The following is a 19,907-nucleotide window of genomic DNA, read 5'->3' on the forward strand; positions in this document are numbered from 1 at the left end:
AACGGCATGTGGGATCCTGGTGTCATTTTCCATATTCCTAAATAGGTGAAACGATAATAGTTTTTATGATATGTTTTTATTTGGAGTGTGGCTAAAAGCTTTCCTTGTATCACTGTCAAAAAAAAAGAGAGGGGGGAAAAAAGTGTTGCAAAACTGTAAGGTTTTCCTTCCATTGGAAAAATAACTGATGTTGTTCCACTGTTGCTGTGGCTTAGTAGATACAGTTTCCTAGTTTACTATGCCTGTCAGTGTTTCCTGGTGACCTACAGTTCACTTTGTGGAACACAAACAAATGCATTGGAAGGGTGAAGTAAATAGCATGGCAATAGAATGATTGCATTACCCTCGAGCTGTAAAATGCCTGAACTCCTTGAATTTGATGCCTTACAGTAGATTTTGCTGATGTAGAATTGAGGCCTGTAACACATAATCACTGCTGCAGAATTTAATGTAGCTGGTGACGGAGTCCTCTTCTCCTTAGGCAGGAATCAGGCCTGTAATGTTTAGGATTGAAAGTCTAAATTTAGACTTGAGGATGGTTGTGATGCAGGGGGAAAAATAAAAGGTAATTAAAGTGTTTGCTGAGGGGGGCTGGGGAGGAAACCTGGATCAGATTTCTGTGGCGTTACCTGTGCCTCTGTTTTGAAGAGGAGTCAAGCTGTTAGGCTCTAGACACTGGATTCCTATAAAGTTGCCGAGTGGCTGGAGTCTAATGTAACACACCTGTGAGCCATTTCCATTTAAGTAAATGGGATTTGCACACTTTTGTCTGAGAATAGGATTTAGTTTCTACTGTTCTCATTATTAGCTGTTGGTTTTGTCTAATTAAAAGACCTTTTAATGGGGAGCCTTGAAGATTATGAAAGCTGTGAATATGTGACACGAACCAGAACTACATGTCTGAGTAATTTTATTTAGGTAGGAGTTTGTCTTCACTTCCAAAAACCTGCCTTTTTTTTTTTTTTTTCTTTTTAAAAGAACTTCTGAGTAGCTAATGCGTATAAATAGTCTCACATAAAAAACAATAAAGCCAAACTCTGCCTGAGGTCAACCTTGTTGAATTTTCCTCATGGTAAAACTGAAGTGCTTTGTATTCAGCATGTTTTAACTTTGGAATAGTTCACACGCTTTAGGTACCCCAAATGTAAAAAAAATAAACAAAACTGAAAAAACAGCAAACAAAAAAATAATAAATAAAAAAAAAAACACACACGACCCATAGCTTTTAGCAATAAAAGCAAGTCCAAAGATACTTATATTTAACATAAGATATTATTTTTCCCTTGGTAACATGACCAGATATAAAATATTTAACAAATATACACTGAGGCACAGGAAGAACCAGGTATTTTTTTCCTCAGCTTAGTTGTCAGCGTCCTTTTAGACTGACGATAGGAATACAACTTGCTATTTTAACAGCCTCATGCATGCCCTTGTGGCAGTCTGTAAAAACTATTCCACTGAGTTCAGTAATATTTCTGCTGTAATATTTTTCCCCAGCACACCAAGCTGGTTCATTGGCTAGAGGTAATGGAGCAATATCTTTTCAGTGCGTGTAAAAATCTCCACAGAAGATCACAGAAAGTAGGCTCCTTCATTATTACCCTCTCTGCAATCAAGGAAAGTTGAATAAGTGGCTGTATGTAAAGAGCTTGTTTTGCAGTAAGCTAAAATAAACACTTGACATGCTAATGAAAGCTATTTTATACTGAACCTCAAAGTATTAATGGTGTCTGTTATTATGCTATTAGATGTATTGTTCTCTGCCTTCAGACCCTTGATAGAGAAAAGCAAGTGTGAACTGCATAGCAGATTCTCCTGTCAATGGTGGTATTCAGTAGTTTTTCATTGTAGTGTGGGTGATTGTCTGGGGAAATGAATAGACTGGATACACGGAGAAGCATCCTTTACTCCCAGGTTCCCTGCAGTATTTCAGGTTTGACATGTGCAAACATACAGTGTAATTTTCTTTTTTTTTTTCCTGCCCCCCCCTTTTTCTGTGTCCTGGGAGAATAAAATCAGCCAGTGATAATTTTGCCTTTCCCCTCAGTCAGGTGCACTCAGTAATTGAGTAAGTGTAAAGTCTCAGGTGAGAAAAATGTTTGGCTCTAAACAAAACTTAGCATGTCTTACTTCAGTAGCTTCGTAACACAATCCTAAAGTAATTACATAGACAAAATGGCAGTACTTGTTACAGCTTAGCAGCCACAAGTTAGCACAAACGCTACAGGTCACCTGTTCTCATCCTTGCTGATTGCCACCAAGCAAAGGCAAATACTTTTTAGAAAAGTCTAACAAAACAAAAATTTAAAATGTTCCTTATTTCTCTTAGGTACCTCCCCAAATGTCCTCTTACATGTGCTGAATGGCGAGATGTGTGCAATAGATCTTCTTGGTACTGGGAGAAGCAAAACTGTTTGCCTTTTCCTTCCCTATGGGATTTCTCAGCATGATATAAAACGGAGCCTGCCCAAGAGCTTCCCCATCTGTTCCCACCGTGGTCTACAGGTGATCAATATTGTATCAAAGACAACTAATACATCTAATAACAGCAGCATAAATGCCTGATCTTTCTCCTCCTTCAGGAGAAAGATAATCAATCAATGCAACAAAAGCCATTTCTGTGCCTCTTGAGGTCAGGATCCTCCTTTCCCTCCCCTAAGGGATGTGAAGACAGAACTGGAGATCTGCAAGTTGTCTTGCTCCAGCTCTTCTCATAAGCTTCTTCCAAAATGAATGACCAGATTCTTCCTGATAGATTGGTTGGTCTCACATGATCACCTTAGCTGAGGCCGCTGTATGTGCAAGGAGCTGGTCTGTTGGAATTGCTCTTCCAGGATGAACTTTATCTGCTTTCTGTTCACTTGTTGGGAAGGAGAACAGTTTGATGGATAAGCCAAGCCAGGAAGGTCAAAATGAACATAAACTACCTTTAAGATAGTTGGTAGAGTTGGTTCCTTTGCCTGATAGGGTCATCATACTATCAACCCCTTGGCTTTCAAGGGCAACATCAAATGTCTGAAATCTTGCTCAGCAGTGTCAGAAGTTGAGGCTTACCAGCAGGCTCCCACCTCGCTCAGAATCAGTTGTGCTCTGTCCACGAGAGACATCAGTCTCGTGATTGGAGTATGTAGTAGAAATGAGGTGAAATGGAGTCGCATCTTATCTCGACAACTCATTGGTTCAGCAGGTCACTGTGATTAGGTGGGATGCTCACTGAGAGGGAGATACCCTGGCTCCTCATCCCTTCTCCCAGAACATTTCTGTCCAGTGACAAAAAGTGCATAGTCTTGGGGCTAGAAAATAAAACTATTTTTACAGTTTAATTGGGAGATTAACGTAAGGTTTCCCCTTCCTGGTTCTCCTTTATAGACCACAATTTTTGCAGCTTTGCTGCTCACTCCATGGCTTCATAGAGAGGGATGTAGTGTATGCACCCACAACAGCCAACAGTGCTTGGCTTGTGCTGCTTTCCTCCAAGGTGGGCTTAATCCTCCCTGGGGCTGGGGGGTGCGTACAACAGCTGCTGTGTGTTACCGTTACACAGCGATGTTCAAAGCGTCTTTTCTAGGGGCCTTCTAATGCTATGCAGGTCTGATTGTCTCTCTCTTTAAGGTGTGGATTAATAATAACTAGATTCGACTTCTGATTAGTTTTAAAACGTTCCTCAGTTTATAGCAAGCAATTCTTTTATAATTTGAGAAATTGTACCTACATTTCTTCTTTGCATCCCACAGGGCAGTAATATTCTTCAGTAAATTTCTGCTCCACTCATAATCTACTAAAAATGAACATCTAGACACATAATTATACTTCAAAAACATACAGTCTCTTATTCAGCCTTAAAAGTGCTACTTCTTATTAAGATAGCTTAGAAGTTACTGTATTCTCTTTGCCACCAAACCAAATCCTTAAATAAAATTTTAAATTAAGATAAAGTACTACAGAAAAAATTCCCTGGGAAGCGTGTGTATCAAACACGTCTGTAAAATGTTTCACCTTCATGCAGATTGGTTATATTTAAAGGGATGCTATTAACCCCTGTCCACTTCAGTTGATAGCTTCTTTTTTCACTTCTGTTTTGAAGTCCACCATCTGTCTTGACTGATTACAGCTCTCAGAATATCGGGTGATCACCTTCCTCTTAGCCTGGGGAAAAACAGGACGTTATCTGTATTTTTATTTGTATTTGCTCTTTGAACAAACCCTTCTTAGAAGATTCTTTTCATTGCTGAAGTGGCTTCTACTGTTTCATTAAATCACTGTGCATGGCTACACAAGACAACTTTTAAAATGCAGCTCATTTTGGCCTCCACAGGTGACCCGCAGTCCTGTTGTGTTGACCATTTACCCATTTGGGTTTCTTTTAGCAGCCAAATGTACGTGTGTGTAAACCGTACCAGGCAGACAGTTGCAATTCCTGTTTTCACGCTAGTTGCTTCAGAGTAGATTTTCTTTCTCCTGAGATGAGCTAAGGTGCAAAATACTAAGTCACTAAAGTGACTAATGCAATGTTGTCAGAGAAGAATTATACACGGTGACAAAGCAGCATACCTGCAGGGGACTCATCTGTCAAGGAATTCGTTTCTCATTTCTAACCATGATGTGAATAACAGTAAACAATTGTGATTGTTCAGGTCCAGTGTAGAAGACAGTCTCTTAATTCTGAAATGCTCATGAATGTTTTGGTTCACATTTTATGCTGGTTTTAACAAGTGTGATCTCTTGTGTGGCTTCTCTGTCCATTTCTTCACTTGGTTACATTGCCACATCACATGATTTCATGACCTATGTGCAAAAAAAATGAAATAGGTCTCATTTTATTTTCACTGTGGCTTGGAAGAGCAGCTGTGCCACAGCCCTTAACGGTGTGCAGTTACTTAGTCTCGTAGCAACATGAAGAAAGAATGAACGAATAGTAAATTGACATAGTAACAAATTTTGTGATTGTATCGTGCACCTTTCACGCACGGGGTCCCTTTCTTTCTCTGTCTCTCAGACAGGACTGCCCATAGGGCTAGCAGTCATGACTCCTCCATTCTGCTCTGAGCTCTGCCTCGGCTTGCTTTTCAACATGCATCAACTTGGTGAGCAGTTTCTGTCCGCTTTTCTGTACTATGATAACAGTGATAATACTTGCGCAGCACCGTGTGTGTATTTTTTGCATCAAAATGGCAGTTGTATCTTTGTCCTCTGTATGGGCTGCATATGATGTCTAGGCTGTGATGTCCATATTCTGGTTATGTTGGAGAGCTCAAGCTTCCAGGAGATGTCTGCTTTCATTTGGTTTGAACAGTCACAGTTGCAGATTGTCAGAAATAGCCATGATCAGCATCTTTGGCGATGAAATTTTAGATGTCTCTTGCCAGGCACCTGTATTGCAAAATCTTAGTCATGCTGTATGTCAGACAGAAGAATTACACCCAGTGAAAAACCAGCCTAGCACAGTGTTCCCAGCAATGTTATGTATGAAGTGGGTTAGGACAAATCTGAGTGCTTGTGTCTTCCAAGCACCTAATTTGATGCTGTAGTTGTTGTCCCCTGGTTCTTCCCTAGCCAGGAAAGGTATAATGAAGCTGAGTTACTTGCTTTGTAATCCATGGAGGAGTGAGGCAAGGGGAACATGCCTAGTGACTTCAGTGGGCTTTAGATTGGGCTTCTATATTTCTCAGGACGTTAAAAAGGTGAAATACAATAGTGTTATTTTTAACCGCTGAGATAATCCCCACAAGCTACAGTTTTCTCATTCTTTTCCCACACTCCTCGACAATTCTTGACAAAATGCTGCATGAAAATGAAAACCTGTTATTTATTATGCTGCCAGCTTCGCTAGGCTGGGTGCATTCACAGCAGCGCGTCCAGGTCTGCATCTGCAGTGAGGTAAATGGTTGAAGCAGCACGGAGGGAAGAAGTCTCATAACTCCATTAAACAATTACTGCAGATAACTCTTTACTAACCCTTCTTAAAATTTACCCCAAAGGGGTTATATACAGCTAGTGATTAAAACTGACCTAAATCATAATTTAATTAAAAGAAATTAAAATGCAAACTGAAAATGTTCGGTAACCTCAGGCCACCACCCTAATGGTTCATTTTAATGCGTTTGTAGTTCTACAATAATGGCCTTTGTGTGTATGTGCTTTTTGGTTTATGTCTGATATCATTTTTCCACTGGAATAGTCTGAAAATGGTTGCAGGCTGTATGATCTTGAGTGTATATACGGATATACATTTGCTTTCTTCTCGCATATTATGAGTTCCACTAAAGTCGGCATTATCTACTCGTGTGTACAGAATGTAACAGCTGTAAGATCAAGGCCTATATTTTTAATTTTCTCATTAATTAGTTTCCCTGTTATCCTAGAAGGACCTTCATATCATTAGTATGATTACCATGGCAATATTTTTGTGCTGTAAAAAAAGATAATTCAAAACTGGCATCTCTTATCTGCCAGATCTTGGTTTGCATTTGCATTTGTCACAGAAACGTGACCCAGCTTGGAGAGAGATTCACAGGCCAGACCATGAGAGAGATGCATGGTCACTGGCCACCTGGAGAACCAGAGGATGCACCAGACTTGCATGGCAAGTGCCATGCGGGGATATAACAGGGTCAAACCTGGTGCTCAAGGATGTGGTATGTACACAGATACGTGAGAGTGGCAAACAAGATGTGAGCCTGAGGCACTGGCCCTCTGTCTCTTTTACTTCTGCTCCAGGAAGGAGGAGGTTGTTTGGGGGATTACTCTGTTGGCACACTATGGATGATATACGTACAGTATGCTTTCTCAGTAGTGAAAACAATTTTATTATTAATAATATCTATGTTGAAGAGGTAGAAGTAGACTGGTTTGTACTGGTTATGCAGAATTTCTTCCTTTAACTAAAAATGTTACCTACAGTTCTGTTTTCTTCTGGAAAATGTCTTTTTTGCACCAGTTTTTGAGGCACTGACTTTAGCCTCAGCTCTAAGTACGCTGCTGACTGCTTGTGAAGAAAGGTACTGCTGAAGAGGAGTAGGTGTATGAGTGAACCTGGCACTTATTCAGCTCTGAAATGGGAAAAGCCAAGAGGCCAGCAGGCTATTAATAATTTTGACTTGCCATGTTTGTCGCAAGAACAGTGAAAGATGTAAAAAGCCATGTGCCTCTAGGCTCTCGCAGAGAAAATGGGAAGAATACTAAAACCTGCTCTGATGCTGCTGCTGCTGAGAGTTTGTCCTCCGGACTTTCATAGGGATCCTTGTCCCAGCCTTCTCCCATCTGACTGCTGGCTTATTATTTATCATATCATCTGCTTTGTTTTGGGGCTGCTCCTGCAGCTGGCATATCACTGTGCATGCTAAATACCTCTCTTTACCATAAAGTGGGCAGCACTCGCGGAGTATCCGGTTTTCTAGTTTAGTTAGAAGTGCCGCTTGCTCTGCCAGCTTGCTGAGCTTGCTGATGGATCACTGTTTAGCCTGTTTTCTACCAAATATAAATGGAGGGCATATATCATTTGGGGAGAGGGGATTTTCTTGCTGATCCCAAAGAAAAAGGCCAAGAGGAGAGAGCGAGCACCTATCAGGCAGTAGTCAGCTTGGCAAGGGAAAGCAAAATATATGGCCAGAAGTAGGTATTTAGTGTATAAGTAGGTATTTATATAGTGTCTGGTGTGCTTATTTTGTTTGCATGGTGCTACTGTAATTCTCAAACTCCTGTTTTTTCAGCTGACTGCCATGCCAGGGAAAAGAAACAGATGTTCCCATTTGTCTTTTGATGTGGCTCAAAATCATTTACATTTGCTGGCCTAAAATGACATGATATGTCGTTCGCCACTTTTTCTGTCTGCTTTGGAGTGAGTGACAGATTGCTGTTCAATTACTAGTATAATAGAAAAGCAGATATTGTGAGGACAGCTTTCACCTAAAGGAAATGCAATCGCCAGTTGCTGCAGTAGTGGAAAGAGAAGGATGGCAGATACTGTAGAAGCCATCCGGTGGAAAAGACATTTTTATTATTAATAATGTCATGGGAAAGACTCAAGGGAAATGCCCTGGGTCTGGCTTTTCTGCCTGGAGAAATGGAGAGCCAGGGGTGAATAAAAATACGGTGAAAAACTGGCTTGCTACTCTTGTAAAATATATTTCCAGCTCTTTGCCTTGAGCATGTGCTACTTAAAGCCTTTCCATTTGCTCTGCACCCAGCTCCAATGGAGAGCAATAATTACAGAAAGACTCTTCATCAGTAGAAAACACTCAGTGAGAAGTTCATTAGAAGGGTTTTTAAAAAATGGAAAACACTATTTGTCAGACACTTTGGGATTAGCCACTTCTCCACCCTATAGTCTGCTTTCTTATCGGTGTATTCGTACTCTGCTTCCTCCCTTTCTCCTGAGATGAAGAGATTCTCTAGGCCAAGCAGAGCTTAACCCTTACTTCTGCAAGTCATTTACTTGAGGATCACTTGTCCACTCTTAATTTTTTAACGTTTCCTTTTCTCTAATTCTATCGGAGTCACTTGGCAGTCACAACACGTACTTGCAATATGCTGATCGAGATTAATTTTCATGTCACGATCCAGTCAGTCTGTTGGACTGGGTCAGAGTATAAGAAGTGAAGCTTCTGCTTCAAGTCTTTTACATTTTTCTTTTTAAAGGAACAAAATGAAGTGTTAGATGGAAAACATGTTGAGAATCCAATATATAGCGCTGTAATTATCGTTCTATTATGTCAGTTTTAAACAGTGAAACTCCAGTGAAATAATAGACTTAGGGTTGACAAAATGTACTGATGAATATGTGCTTTATCTGAAAATCTGATGAACCAGATGATCATTTAAACTTTCTTTTGTAGTTTGTTTGCTCCGAGTAAGTGACTTTAACAAGAGATGTAGTCCTTTGGCAATAAACATGTATGAATCCTTGAAATACCTGATTTTAGCCAAATAGCTCGTGGTTATAGTCATAATTGTTATAATGGATGTAGAAACGAGTATCGTCCGGAAATGTAGTTTTATGTTGTGAATGCAATGAGGTAATTGCTGAAATGATTTTCAGTGATGTATCGGTAGTTACCATTTATGCGTGACCTGCTTCTTCTGAATGTAAAGTCCTTCTATGCAAAGCGAAACATGTTGCACTTGGCCATAATGAAATCCTTTATGCTCTGGCACCGCTTGTTTCACAGTGATGCAATATTCTCTTTGGATCTGACCTAATGGTAAAGATTTTTCAAGTGTCACTGCCCTGTTGTGTTAGAGGATTGTCTTGAACGTACTGTTCCTTTCCGCAGCTCCTGAGCTAGATGACTTTATCCCTTTGAAACACATCCTGGTGATGCAAAGGATTTTTTTTCCTTATTTATTAATTGCTTGCTGCAAAGCTTGCAAAGTCCCGAAGTCCATGTTTTAAAAGAAAAGGGGGAGGGGGAGAGAAAAGTTTACCTTCTAGTACAGCTAACTTCCTATTTTACATGCAGTTCTCCTGTTGCGCATGGACAGGCAGAATGCTGATTTTGAACAGAATGCTTTTTGATTTCAAGCGGGGAAGGGAAAAAACCCAGCTGGTTTTATCAAGCCACTTTGGTCATCCATGTAATGCAATTTCTTACAAGTTAGAGCTCACTAATGTGCTAAGAAATCACTGTAGCTAGTCATCCGTTAAGGCTGGTTAAAATAGGTACAAAGAGTTACCAAGCAGGCAGGAGGCCCGAGTCCCCGCTGACGGCCATCAGCCGCTCCCTGCACACCTCTTCTTCCCTCTCAGGTGGGGTGTCAAACTCCTGCTCCACTGCCTCTCCTCCTGAGAGCAGCTCTGTGCAGGGTCAGCCTGGAAATACTTCTCCACTAGTCCCATCTGCTGGATGCCAGCATGTATTGCCTGCTGGAAAGAGGGAGAGCCTCATACCTCAGCCTTTAAATATTAGCTGAATGCAGCGTGCCACCAGATGTACGCTTGCTTCTGCAAAACACACGCTTTCTCTGTTTTTCTTCCATCCACCTAATTGCATTTGGGCTACTGCTGTTCTCTTCAACAGCCTCCGTGTGTTAAGTAAAAGCGAGGTGGCGGCACGAGGAACTTTAACCGTGTTGCTTTACAGAAGCTGTAATCAGAAAAACCCAGGAGCCAGGAAAGATCACAGCAAAAAATATGTGTATCATTATCAAGCCATTTACAGGCTTGGGAATGAATTTCCTTTCTCCCAGTGTATGTGCTCAGCAGTCAGTTTTTCAAATGCCTCATTAAGGCTGGTACTCAGCTGTTCTCGCCGTCTATCTCTCCATGCTGGAATAGAGGGAGCGTAGCTATCGCATCTGATCCAGTGTGCTGCACTGCAACCTCTAATATTGTCATGTTGCTAAAAGAGCCGCCTTCATCATTGGAAATACAGACTTCCCGATATATTTCTAATCGGGCCAAGCAAAGATTAAGAGAGCTTGATCTCATGTCCATAGACTTTCCCCAGGGTATTACTTTTCTCGGTGGTAATTCGCTGTTTGGTACCTGCCTTCAGAAAGGGAGCTGGAGGGAAGGAAATGGGTAATGAATGCGAATGCAAAGCAGTGGAGAAAATTGGGAATGAATGTGAATGTAAAAAGGGGAAAAATGCATTCAATGTTAGCAATCTTACTTTGGCTTATTTTGCTCTCTTCTTTGCAGTCGTTTGTGATGCATTTTTATGCTTTATGCTAAGTGGTGTTGTGCCTTTTGGTTTAAAATAAAATTTGGGCGATTCTCCCCCTCCCATTCTTACCTTCCATAGGCATTAAAGTAGGTTCCGCAAGTCAGAAACACAGCCACTTCAAGTATCTTGTGGAAATGTTACTAGAGGAAAATAATCCTAGAAAAAAACCTTTATAAAATACATAGACTAAGATAAGGAACAATTTCATCTATTGCAGACAGTGTTTAGGAAAACATACCTTTATTTGGTATACAGATATTTCCAGTGTGTCTATTGAGATAAAATCTTTAATCTACACCCCCCCCTTCCTCAGCTTGAGATGTGAAAATGTGACTGTTTTGAATGTAACTGGTTATGTTTGCAGGTTTGTTCAATTTACCTTTATATCTCTCTCCTTTTATCATGGTGCCTTGCTGTGAGATAGCAGTTTGTGCTGAATTGGTTACAATTAATATTGCTGCTGCTGTTACCAATAAAAAGATATATCATAAATAATTTTTACATGTTTTACTTGATAGGTGGTGGTGGCACAGAGGAGAAGCAAAACCCTGAAGAAACTGAGGCCCAGAGCAAAGAAGCAGGTTTGTGCAGAGTTCCTTAAAGGACTTAGGTTTTATCCACCTTGGTGAACAATAACCTTAGTCAATGCTATTGATGGAGAATGTTTGTACATTTTCACCAGATTAGCTCAGGGCTTGAGCAATTCTCCCGTTAGAGACCACAACTCCATTCATTATGAATGAATGTATTGCAATGCAGGAATGCAGATTTCCCTCTTTAGCTTGCCAGCTCTACATTCTCCCTTTAAGGTGGAGTACCTCTAGCTAATCCTCTAGCTAGAAAGAAATAATTTTCCCTCTGTCTACAACACAGTAGCCCTCTGCATAGAATAGAAAGGGAGGAAAAGGAAATTTGGAGGAGGAAGCAGGCTTTCTTTACTGAAAACTGTATTTTTGAAGATTTTAAAGGGTATTTTCAAGTTTTAATAAATTGGCTACAGAATTCTGTGGGGTTATGAAGATTTAAATCCATACAGAAAGATATTGCATATACTGCAAATGAATGTCAGAGTTCACGAGCAGTGGGTTTTGCAGATGGCATGCTTATAAATAATCATCAGTTCAATATTCTAAAATATGTCCCTCGGTGTTCACAATTGATTTTCTACTGGTTTTTTCTGTTTATGGTTGTATTTTTCATCCTACCCAACTCTGTCCAATGCAAAAGACAACTAGAGTTAATCAGGTATCAAAAGAGCTGAAGGAACAATCAAAATGTCTTAGGATTTCTTGTTGCGTAGTGTTACATGTAACACCATGCTCTTCTTGCTTGATTTTTTTTCTCATAGTAGTGCAGGATGTTGCTTACACATACTTAATTCAGAGAGCGTGAAACAGTTTTATTCAGAACTTTTTTTTTTAATCAGACTTGAAGATTGTTTTCAATATGTGGAAGATTGAGCTTGAAGAAAGCCAATGCAGCAAAGTAAATGCAGCAAAAGAAATTAGTCAGCCTAGATTCTTACCTGGTTTGCTTGCTGCATTGTGGCTGCTTCCAGATGAGGAGTTCATTCGATGAGGGTCCATTTATTTTCCTATGCATTGAGCACTGCATGTGTGGAAGTGCAGCATTTCTCCCTGCACTCCACAGGTCAGTCTTCTGCAACTAGGTGTTAACAGCTGATGCTGTCCACAAGTGCTTGAAGTCCTTCTGTATTTCATGTCCTCTTTATCACCTCCTCTTTATGTCCTCACATGGGGCAAGCAGTGGGAGGCGAAGCCCTAGGCGTACAGTATTATAGAATAAAAAAGATTCCCATGGACCTCATCAAGCGTTGGACCTAGGCTCTCTATCCTCCCCAAGATAAACATGCAGTGGTGTTTTGTAAGTGCTGAAGGACACCCACGTTTCCTTTCCTGCATTTTTCACTTTTATGCTAATCATATTTTAAACAGGTGAAAGGGACAAGAAGGGAAGAATGAGTTGCTCTGCCTGAATCCAGACTCTGTTTTGAATCTCTGACTAGGCAGGGGGATGTCTTTGCCAAGTACTGTTTGGGTGCTAGCTTGCCTAGGAGCTGGTACTGCTAGGAGCTCCCAGCTCCAGCTGCAGAGGTTCCTGTTAAACCCAGTTAAACTACTGTCTACAGATGCCAAATATAGCCCATTATGCTTGTCAGCTGTATTCACTCTGATGGCGTGTGTATTTCCCTGGTATTTTGATTTGCAAAACAGTTCGATTGAATGAGACACATTTCATTTTTCCCAAGAGAAGTAAGGAATATGTACCTCTCTAAATTACTACTTTGCTACTGGAGGTGTCTTAAATGTATTGTGTTTTTCCCCAACCCGTCATTATGACTTGTTATGTTACAAGCTGTCAGAGCTGGTTTATCAGAGCCACGATGTACATTCTTTTGCTATCTCGTATTGGTAGTCATGTTTTGTCACTCGTGAAGAGAGTCAAAGAAAAGATCCAGACGTTTTAGGTCCCAGATCTGAAAATGTCATACTTTAGGAATGCGTTTTAGGTACACGCCTAAAGATAGTGTTGTGCCTTCGCATAGCCTGTGAATCACCTCCTCGGCCACAGGCACACAGTGTTACAGGAAAAAATTATTTGGCTTAACATTTATCCCTACTGGTTCACATAGTGATAAGAACACAGAGGTGTACAATTACCTCGAGTTGGTTATGTTTGGCTAATGAGTTGCCGCTGCTTTCCACTCTACTCATTGTGGAGACAAAACATCATCAGGAACTTTTAGGGTTGCTGCTTCTGTGCCCTTTCTTCACAGTAGGAAATGACCTGTTTTTCTAAGATATGCAGTTGTACACCTGAAATGTTTCTAATCGCTATGAATGATCATTGTGAGGAGCAATCCTATCAAAAGTTGAAGTTCTTATTTGTATTTTCTAAACCAAAAGGCATAACCTTCATCTGAGTGTGACAAATCACAAGTCATTTACTTTGATAATGTGAAAGAAAAGAAAACGAAGGAGAAAAAATAGAAACTGTATTCTTACCCAGTCCGTTACATAAAGATTTATATATTCTTATTACACAGTAGATGAAAAAGCCAGTTATGGTGTACCAAGACTGGCCTGAAATTTTTCAGCTATTACTGAGTGTTTTCTTTAAAGGCTGGCCTCCAGTCTATCATCAGTGAACTTCACAGTTAACACGTGGAAAAACAAAATGGCAGGTGGTTCAGAGCTCTTGTTTCAAGCTAGTTAAAAATACTTGATGACTATATTAGGAAAAAAAATTTGTCAGAATCATCAGAGGCAAGTCTTTTGAAAGACATGAAAGGCTAGAAATGAAAACAAAGGCTTATAAAGGTTTTAGAACTATAAAAATTGCCAAGAAAAAGCAACAGTGGAAGTTAAAAAATTCTATTAAACTCAGGTACTAGTTTTATCTATTAACTACAATACTTTTACCCACATGCTCTATCATTAAAAAACTCCAAGCTGCAGATTTTCAGGGACTTGCTAAATTTCAGGCCTGATTCATGAAAGCTTCTATTTTCAGTGAAGCATTTGCATGTAATCATTTTTATTCCAATGGGCTTCATGGACATGATTAAAGTTAAGAATGGCTTAATTGTTTTTTCTCAAAATAGATGGATTAAATGAAAAAAAAGGAATCTCAAAGCAAATAGCAACACCAGCCTACCCATGAAACTGATAGCTATTCCTCTCTCTGTATTACGAGAAATTGAAATATAGAGTTGATCTGGCAGTATTGTAATGTAAGTGTACCCCTGGCTTAGGGAAGACAATCAGACCAGTAATGGCTGGTGAATGCAATGTGAATGAATGGAAGCCCAGAAAATCAAATTCAGGTCTAGTATCTCGCCTCAATAAGGCGTAATACTTTTTTTTTCAGTAAAGTGGTTTATCAGTTTGCTATCTAATGAATAACTTCTCTTTCATTTCCTTGGTTCTTATAGATGAGATGAAACCTTCAGCTGTAGACAGCCTATCATCATCAGAAGAAAGAGAGCTGAGTGAGGATAAAGGTACAAATTCTAAACTGCATTTCCAAATATCCAGTCCCAGGAGGACATTTCATAAAGCATTATTTTCCTTTGTCTGGAAATTGCCAAAATCACAGTTAAACAATATAGAAATAGGTAAATGCTTGGATTTTCATTTACAAAAGTCTTTGTAATGAAGTACTTGGCACCATCTCTTGTGCTGGTAGGAGAGATGCTGTGAATTCCTAAGTCCCCTTGTTATAGAGGTAATACTAAAATATCATACATGACATATCAGAAATAAGCCCAAAGCTTGGGCTCGCTAGGGCGACTCACAGGCATAAAGTTAAGTGTGCACATGTATTTCAGCAATATTAGCTTCCTATTCAGTTCTCTTCTGATGGGGAAAAAGAAAAACACAATAGCTATAAACACATCAAGAGGAGACAGGAGGAGATGAAGTCATAATTGAGAGGGAGAAAGTGATGTTTATCTTGTGCAGACTGTGCTGGGCACTCAGATCATTTAGTTTGTGATAAATATTTAAAAGTGTCACAGGGCCAAATGACAGGGAGTGTAGGAAACAAGAAAGAGAGATGATCTAATTTAAATGTTTCAAGCTGAGATTTTTCCTGCGGAGTTGTTGGTTTACAGATAGGAACCAGTGCACAGACGTACTGTTTTTGATACTCTTATGATATCACGCTATTAATTGCTTGTGCCGGTCTATGGGTTTTGGCATTTTTGTGGGGGTATGTCAGGAAAAAGCCTGGGTGATTTATAAAATGTTTGCTACTGGTAATTCAAAACAGGAGTTATGCTATCTATAATAAATAGACTTCATCAGTACAGCCTTCAAGAAAGACTAATAGAAAATTTTAATGCATTTTACTGAGATAACATAATTATTAACATCCATTAACTTATTTATTTTAAAAGATTTAATGTTTAATTCAGCGTGGCTGCTTGACTCTCTTCTCATTTTTCTAGATAAGTGTGATGAGGTGTGAGATCTTGCCCTTTTGTTCCAAAGACACATATTAGAGAGCCCACATACTTACCTGATTATGAGTTCAAAGCCTTGTGCAGGTTGATTTAAGTGCTCTCTTAACTCATTGATTGATCCTGCAGAAAAAAAACCACAAAAAACAAAAAACACACAAAACCTTGCTGGAGCACTGGCTTTTGCTTTTGATATCTTTACAGACTGAAGTCATGGCAAGACTAGTGGAAGACAGAAATAGTGATAGATTCAGCCCCAGCACAGTTGCTGATTGCCTGTCATTCATTTATCTTTTTTTTTGCTGACATTTGACCTGTTTATGTATCCTGTATCTATAAGATCCCCCATCAGATGTGGTTTTTATGTTTCATAATGTGAGGGTCATGGTGAAGCTTTGGGTTTGCATTTTGGTTTTTTTTTTGCTGTCTGCAGTCTTACTGAAGATCTCAACGTTTTGTTATTGGTTTGAGTGCTTGTTCCTGACTATAGAAGCCAATGTCTTCTGATATGCTTTTCAGTGACAATCAGAATGTGTAACCACTTCAGTTTTTTGACCCATTGTATTAGTTGTCTATTCTCAGGAAAGTAGCCATCTTGGTGCTACAGGTCTCACTTTTCCTATAATATGCTAAGAGTACAGTGTTTTCCCCTCTTCTCTTGAGAGGTTGACAGAAAAGAGAGCGCCCTGAGAAATCCAAAGGGCAGTTTCGCTTTGATATCCTACCTCTCCTCAAAAGTAAGACAGAAAGCATCTGGTAGGGAAAAAGGAGGGAGACAGAGTCTCCTCCATGTATTTTGTTTGTAAAGTTGTACAAGTAGAAAAAAAGGAACGGTGGGAAAAAGAACAAGTTTTGGGATTTGCTTGCTAGTTTTTTAGCTGTAACCAAGAATTTTGAAAGATGAGGCGGCCACATCCACCAGGCCATGGTTTTAATCCTTATTTCTATTAGTAGATTTTCAAGTTTTCAGATTTTAGATTTTGAGTTGTTTTGAAATGAACACCAGCATTACAAAAAACTTGCTACCGCTTGGGAAACGGCACTTTTACAAAATCCTGGCATTTCTGAAAACACCTGCTGCTCCCAAAATAAATTTCAGCCGTCAAATTGTTTGCCCACTGAGTTAACACAGCTAAAACCTGCCAGGTTCTGGAACATACTAATTTCTGTAGTTTATCTTCAACTGAATGAACAGGATGTAAAGCATTTAAAGAAATTATATTTTTCCAGTCCTTCCATCTAATTACTGTGAAAGGAGATTTGTGGCAAATAAGTCTAGGCTACATATTCCCAAAATGCATAGTTTAAACCACTTGGAATAGGAGGTTTCCAAGCCTATGATGGAAGTATAGCAGTCTTTCAAGTGTCAGTTCTGATGAGTGTACCAAAACAAATATTTTAACTCCAATTAGAGTTGACTAGTAGTTTTTCCTGCTTATTTTTTCTCATATTTCTGGGATTAGAATATAGCTAACACGTTGAAATAGTTATTAATTGCTCTAAAATGTGGTGATATTCAAAACAGAGCACACGCATCTCTGCTACCATGAAGTTCTAGTATTTTTGCCTTACCTGAGTCATGTTTATCAGGTTTTTTTAAGGGAAAGGGGAAGGATGGGAACATGAAAGGGGATGTTTTGTGATAAGTGTGTGGAACAGTGCAGGAGTCATGTTTTGAGGGGCTCTGATTAAAATGAAAACCTACTGTGAGATTACAAATCTCATAGTAATGGGAAAGATCTCTTCTGTTATTCACAATAGAAGAGACACTCTCCAGAAAAAAAAGTCCAGATGGGCCCAGTTTGCTTGTGGCCTTTGAGCAGGCTGAATTTTTTGAGTGCTCTATCTGTCCTCAGGAAAAAAAAAAAAAAAAGCAGAAGAGTCATATTTCAAGAGTATTAAGATGTTTGATGTTACGCTGTGGAGGTATCCTCTTATTCCAGTCTGTGCCACGTTTCTATTTCCACTGTCTGGAAATACTGCAAAGAAATGTTGCGATTTTACCCTTGAAAACTTGCATGCATATCTATTAGCTCTTGGGGAGAGAGCTGACATCTCTAGGCAGCACCTTCGTAGCGCTTCATTACTGTGCATATGGAAGTAGATCCTTTATACACAGCATATTTCAAATTAGAGATGCTTCTCTTTATGAAGTGTAAGGGCAGAACAAAGTGATTAAAGTCATTAATGTTTATTCAGCAGATAAAACACATATCAGACAAGCTGCACGCAGTCTAGTATGCCTGTCCATACAAGATTGTGCTGGGACTACAAACCCATTTTAAATGGACCTTATGTATATAGCTGTGGATTGGTTTGAACCTGTGATTTTTTCTTTTTTAAAGAGTGTGTGTGCGTGTGCATGCATGTGTGTGAGAGAGCGTTCTGCATCTTCATCTCCGTTACCTATCCTACCACTTACTATCTAACCTGACTTAATGATAGGGCTTTCTGGCAGAAGAATGAAATAAGCAACTGGATTTAGTACAGGTGAAGAGTGAACTCCCCATTATGTAATCATGGCAAAGTTTCTGTGCACAATGCGCTGATTTTAATTCATTAGCACTTAATAGGAACTGAATTTTCATTTGAAGGTCAACTAAATTAAATCATATGCTAATTAATTTTAAAAATAAAGTAACGATTAATTATTTCCAGGTGTTCACCAAAGTCTGTGCTCCTGTGAGAGTGCCATTTAAAGCAAGTCACTATTTTTCTACGTTCTCTGAAATGGAGTCAGATTCAGTCAGCTGGAGGCCTTATGTTGTCAGAATTAGGTATATGCCTTGGCTAGGGGTTAGCCTAAAAACTCACTTTGTGCAACCCAGAAGCCTGTAAGTATCCTGCCTGTAAAACATAATGGATATAAAATTCCTGTTTGGCCAGCTGTAGTTGTCACCGTGAAAAAATCTTGATGTCCTAAAGACATAAATGATGGAGAAGGGATAAGCTGAAAGATAGAGCATTTCAAATGCAGGGGAGCTGTGCAAATTGACGTAAATTAGACATTGATAAGTGGGTGAAAAAGATTGACTGAAAGGCCAATATGTTCAAAAAGAGGTGTTTAAAATCAGCTCTTAAGTATATATTAAGACATCTAAATGAATGACCTGATTTTCAGAAGTGCTGAGCACTCAGCAGCTACCAATGAAATGTTTTTACTTCACCCTTGGGCTATGATTAGACCTGGAAAATTTCAGCCTGAAAAATTTCAATTATAGGTAACTGAAAAAGAACCTTTTTAATGGAAGAGTTTCAACACCCCCAACCATAGCTGTGGCTCTGCATGCCAGCTACAGTGATAACATCTTTCTCTCCCTTGGTTGGAAGGATTTCTGTGAAAGCAAATTGGCTAACACAAGCTAAATGGTGTGATTTGGGTTTTTTTTTTAAACCAGGTACGTAACCATCACCATGCAGCTAAGTGCCTCCTCTCCTAGCACCCTGCATAATGGTCGCTTCAAGCTGTACATAATGCGGGTTATTCACTTTTCCTTTTAATCTGACCTATCTGTAGCATTGCGCATCCAGATCATAAACTACTCAAGGTATTTCTGCTCTACCCTTCACCAGTGCAGGCAGCCGCAACAGCTGACACTAATCTACTTAGCTGGTTTATTTAGATCCTACTTATTTTTAAATATTAGCTGACCTGGAGCCATCCAGCTGCGCTCCTGTCAGTCCAATGTGAGCACCTACTCCTTCTGTCTGTCCCCCTCAACCCTTACCTTTAGCTGTGTGGTGTCTTCTCCTGGGAAGGGTCTAACCAAGGCAGCAAGGTTTTTCCCAGCTTCTTCCTTTCCCAGTGCTCTGTTCCACAGGCCCTGCCCCTGATGGCAGCAGCAGGATGCCCACGGCTATCATACCAGCTGTGCCTGAAATGTCTCTTGTGGATGGGAGGTGAGGTTAGAGGGGATGCCCTTCTGTCAGCTCAAAGCACGACCGGGTTGGGAGTGTTACTTGGTGTACCCCACCTGCGGAGATAGAACTGCCTGGTCTATTACCCGAAGACTTGCAAAAGTAACTTTACAGGTTGTTGCACCTAAAAAGGTCTGTTTTACCAAGCCGTATAAACTTGGGCTCCAGTAAATCTAATCTGTCATAAAGATAGATTAAAATGAAATTTTGGTGGATATAAAAATAACATTTTAAAGTCAAAGCTCAAGAGTATCTCTCTAACTTCTCATAAATCACCATTTTATAGTACTTCATTTTAACACGTTTTCCTCGGTTTATGAGGCAAAAGAATACCCTAA

The 19,907-nt window shown here is 39.7% G+C and overlaps 1 protein-coding gene across 4 annotated transcripts in view; it reads left to right on the top strand.

Moving 5' to 3' along the window:
• Positions 1–19,907, top strand: part of MACROD2 (mono-ADP ribosylhydrolase 2) — an 896,855-nt gene that overhangs the window by 834,195 nt on the left and 42,753 nt on the right. For all 4 annotated transcript variants that reach the window (XM_068410970.1, XM_068410960.1, XM_068410976.1 and 1 more), the window contains exons 12-13: positions 11,186–11,248; positions 14,623–14,691. In XM_068410970.1, the coding sequence (XP_068267071.1) occupies positions 11,186–11,248; positions 14,623–14,691 (132 nt within the window). The remainder of the gene's footprint in view (positions 1–11,185; positions 11,249–14,622; positions 14,692–19,907) is intronic.

Source organism: Nyctibius grandis, chromosome 1, assembly GCF_013368605.1.
Source record: "Nyctibius grandis isolate bNycGra1 chromosome 1, bNycGra1.pri, whole genome shotgun sequence".
Lineage (NCBI taxonomy): Eukaryota > Metazoa > Chordata > Aves > Nyctibiiformes > Nyctibiidae > Nyctibius > Nyctibius grandis.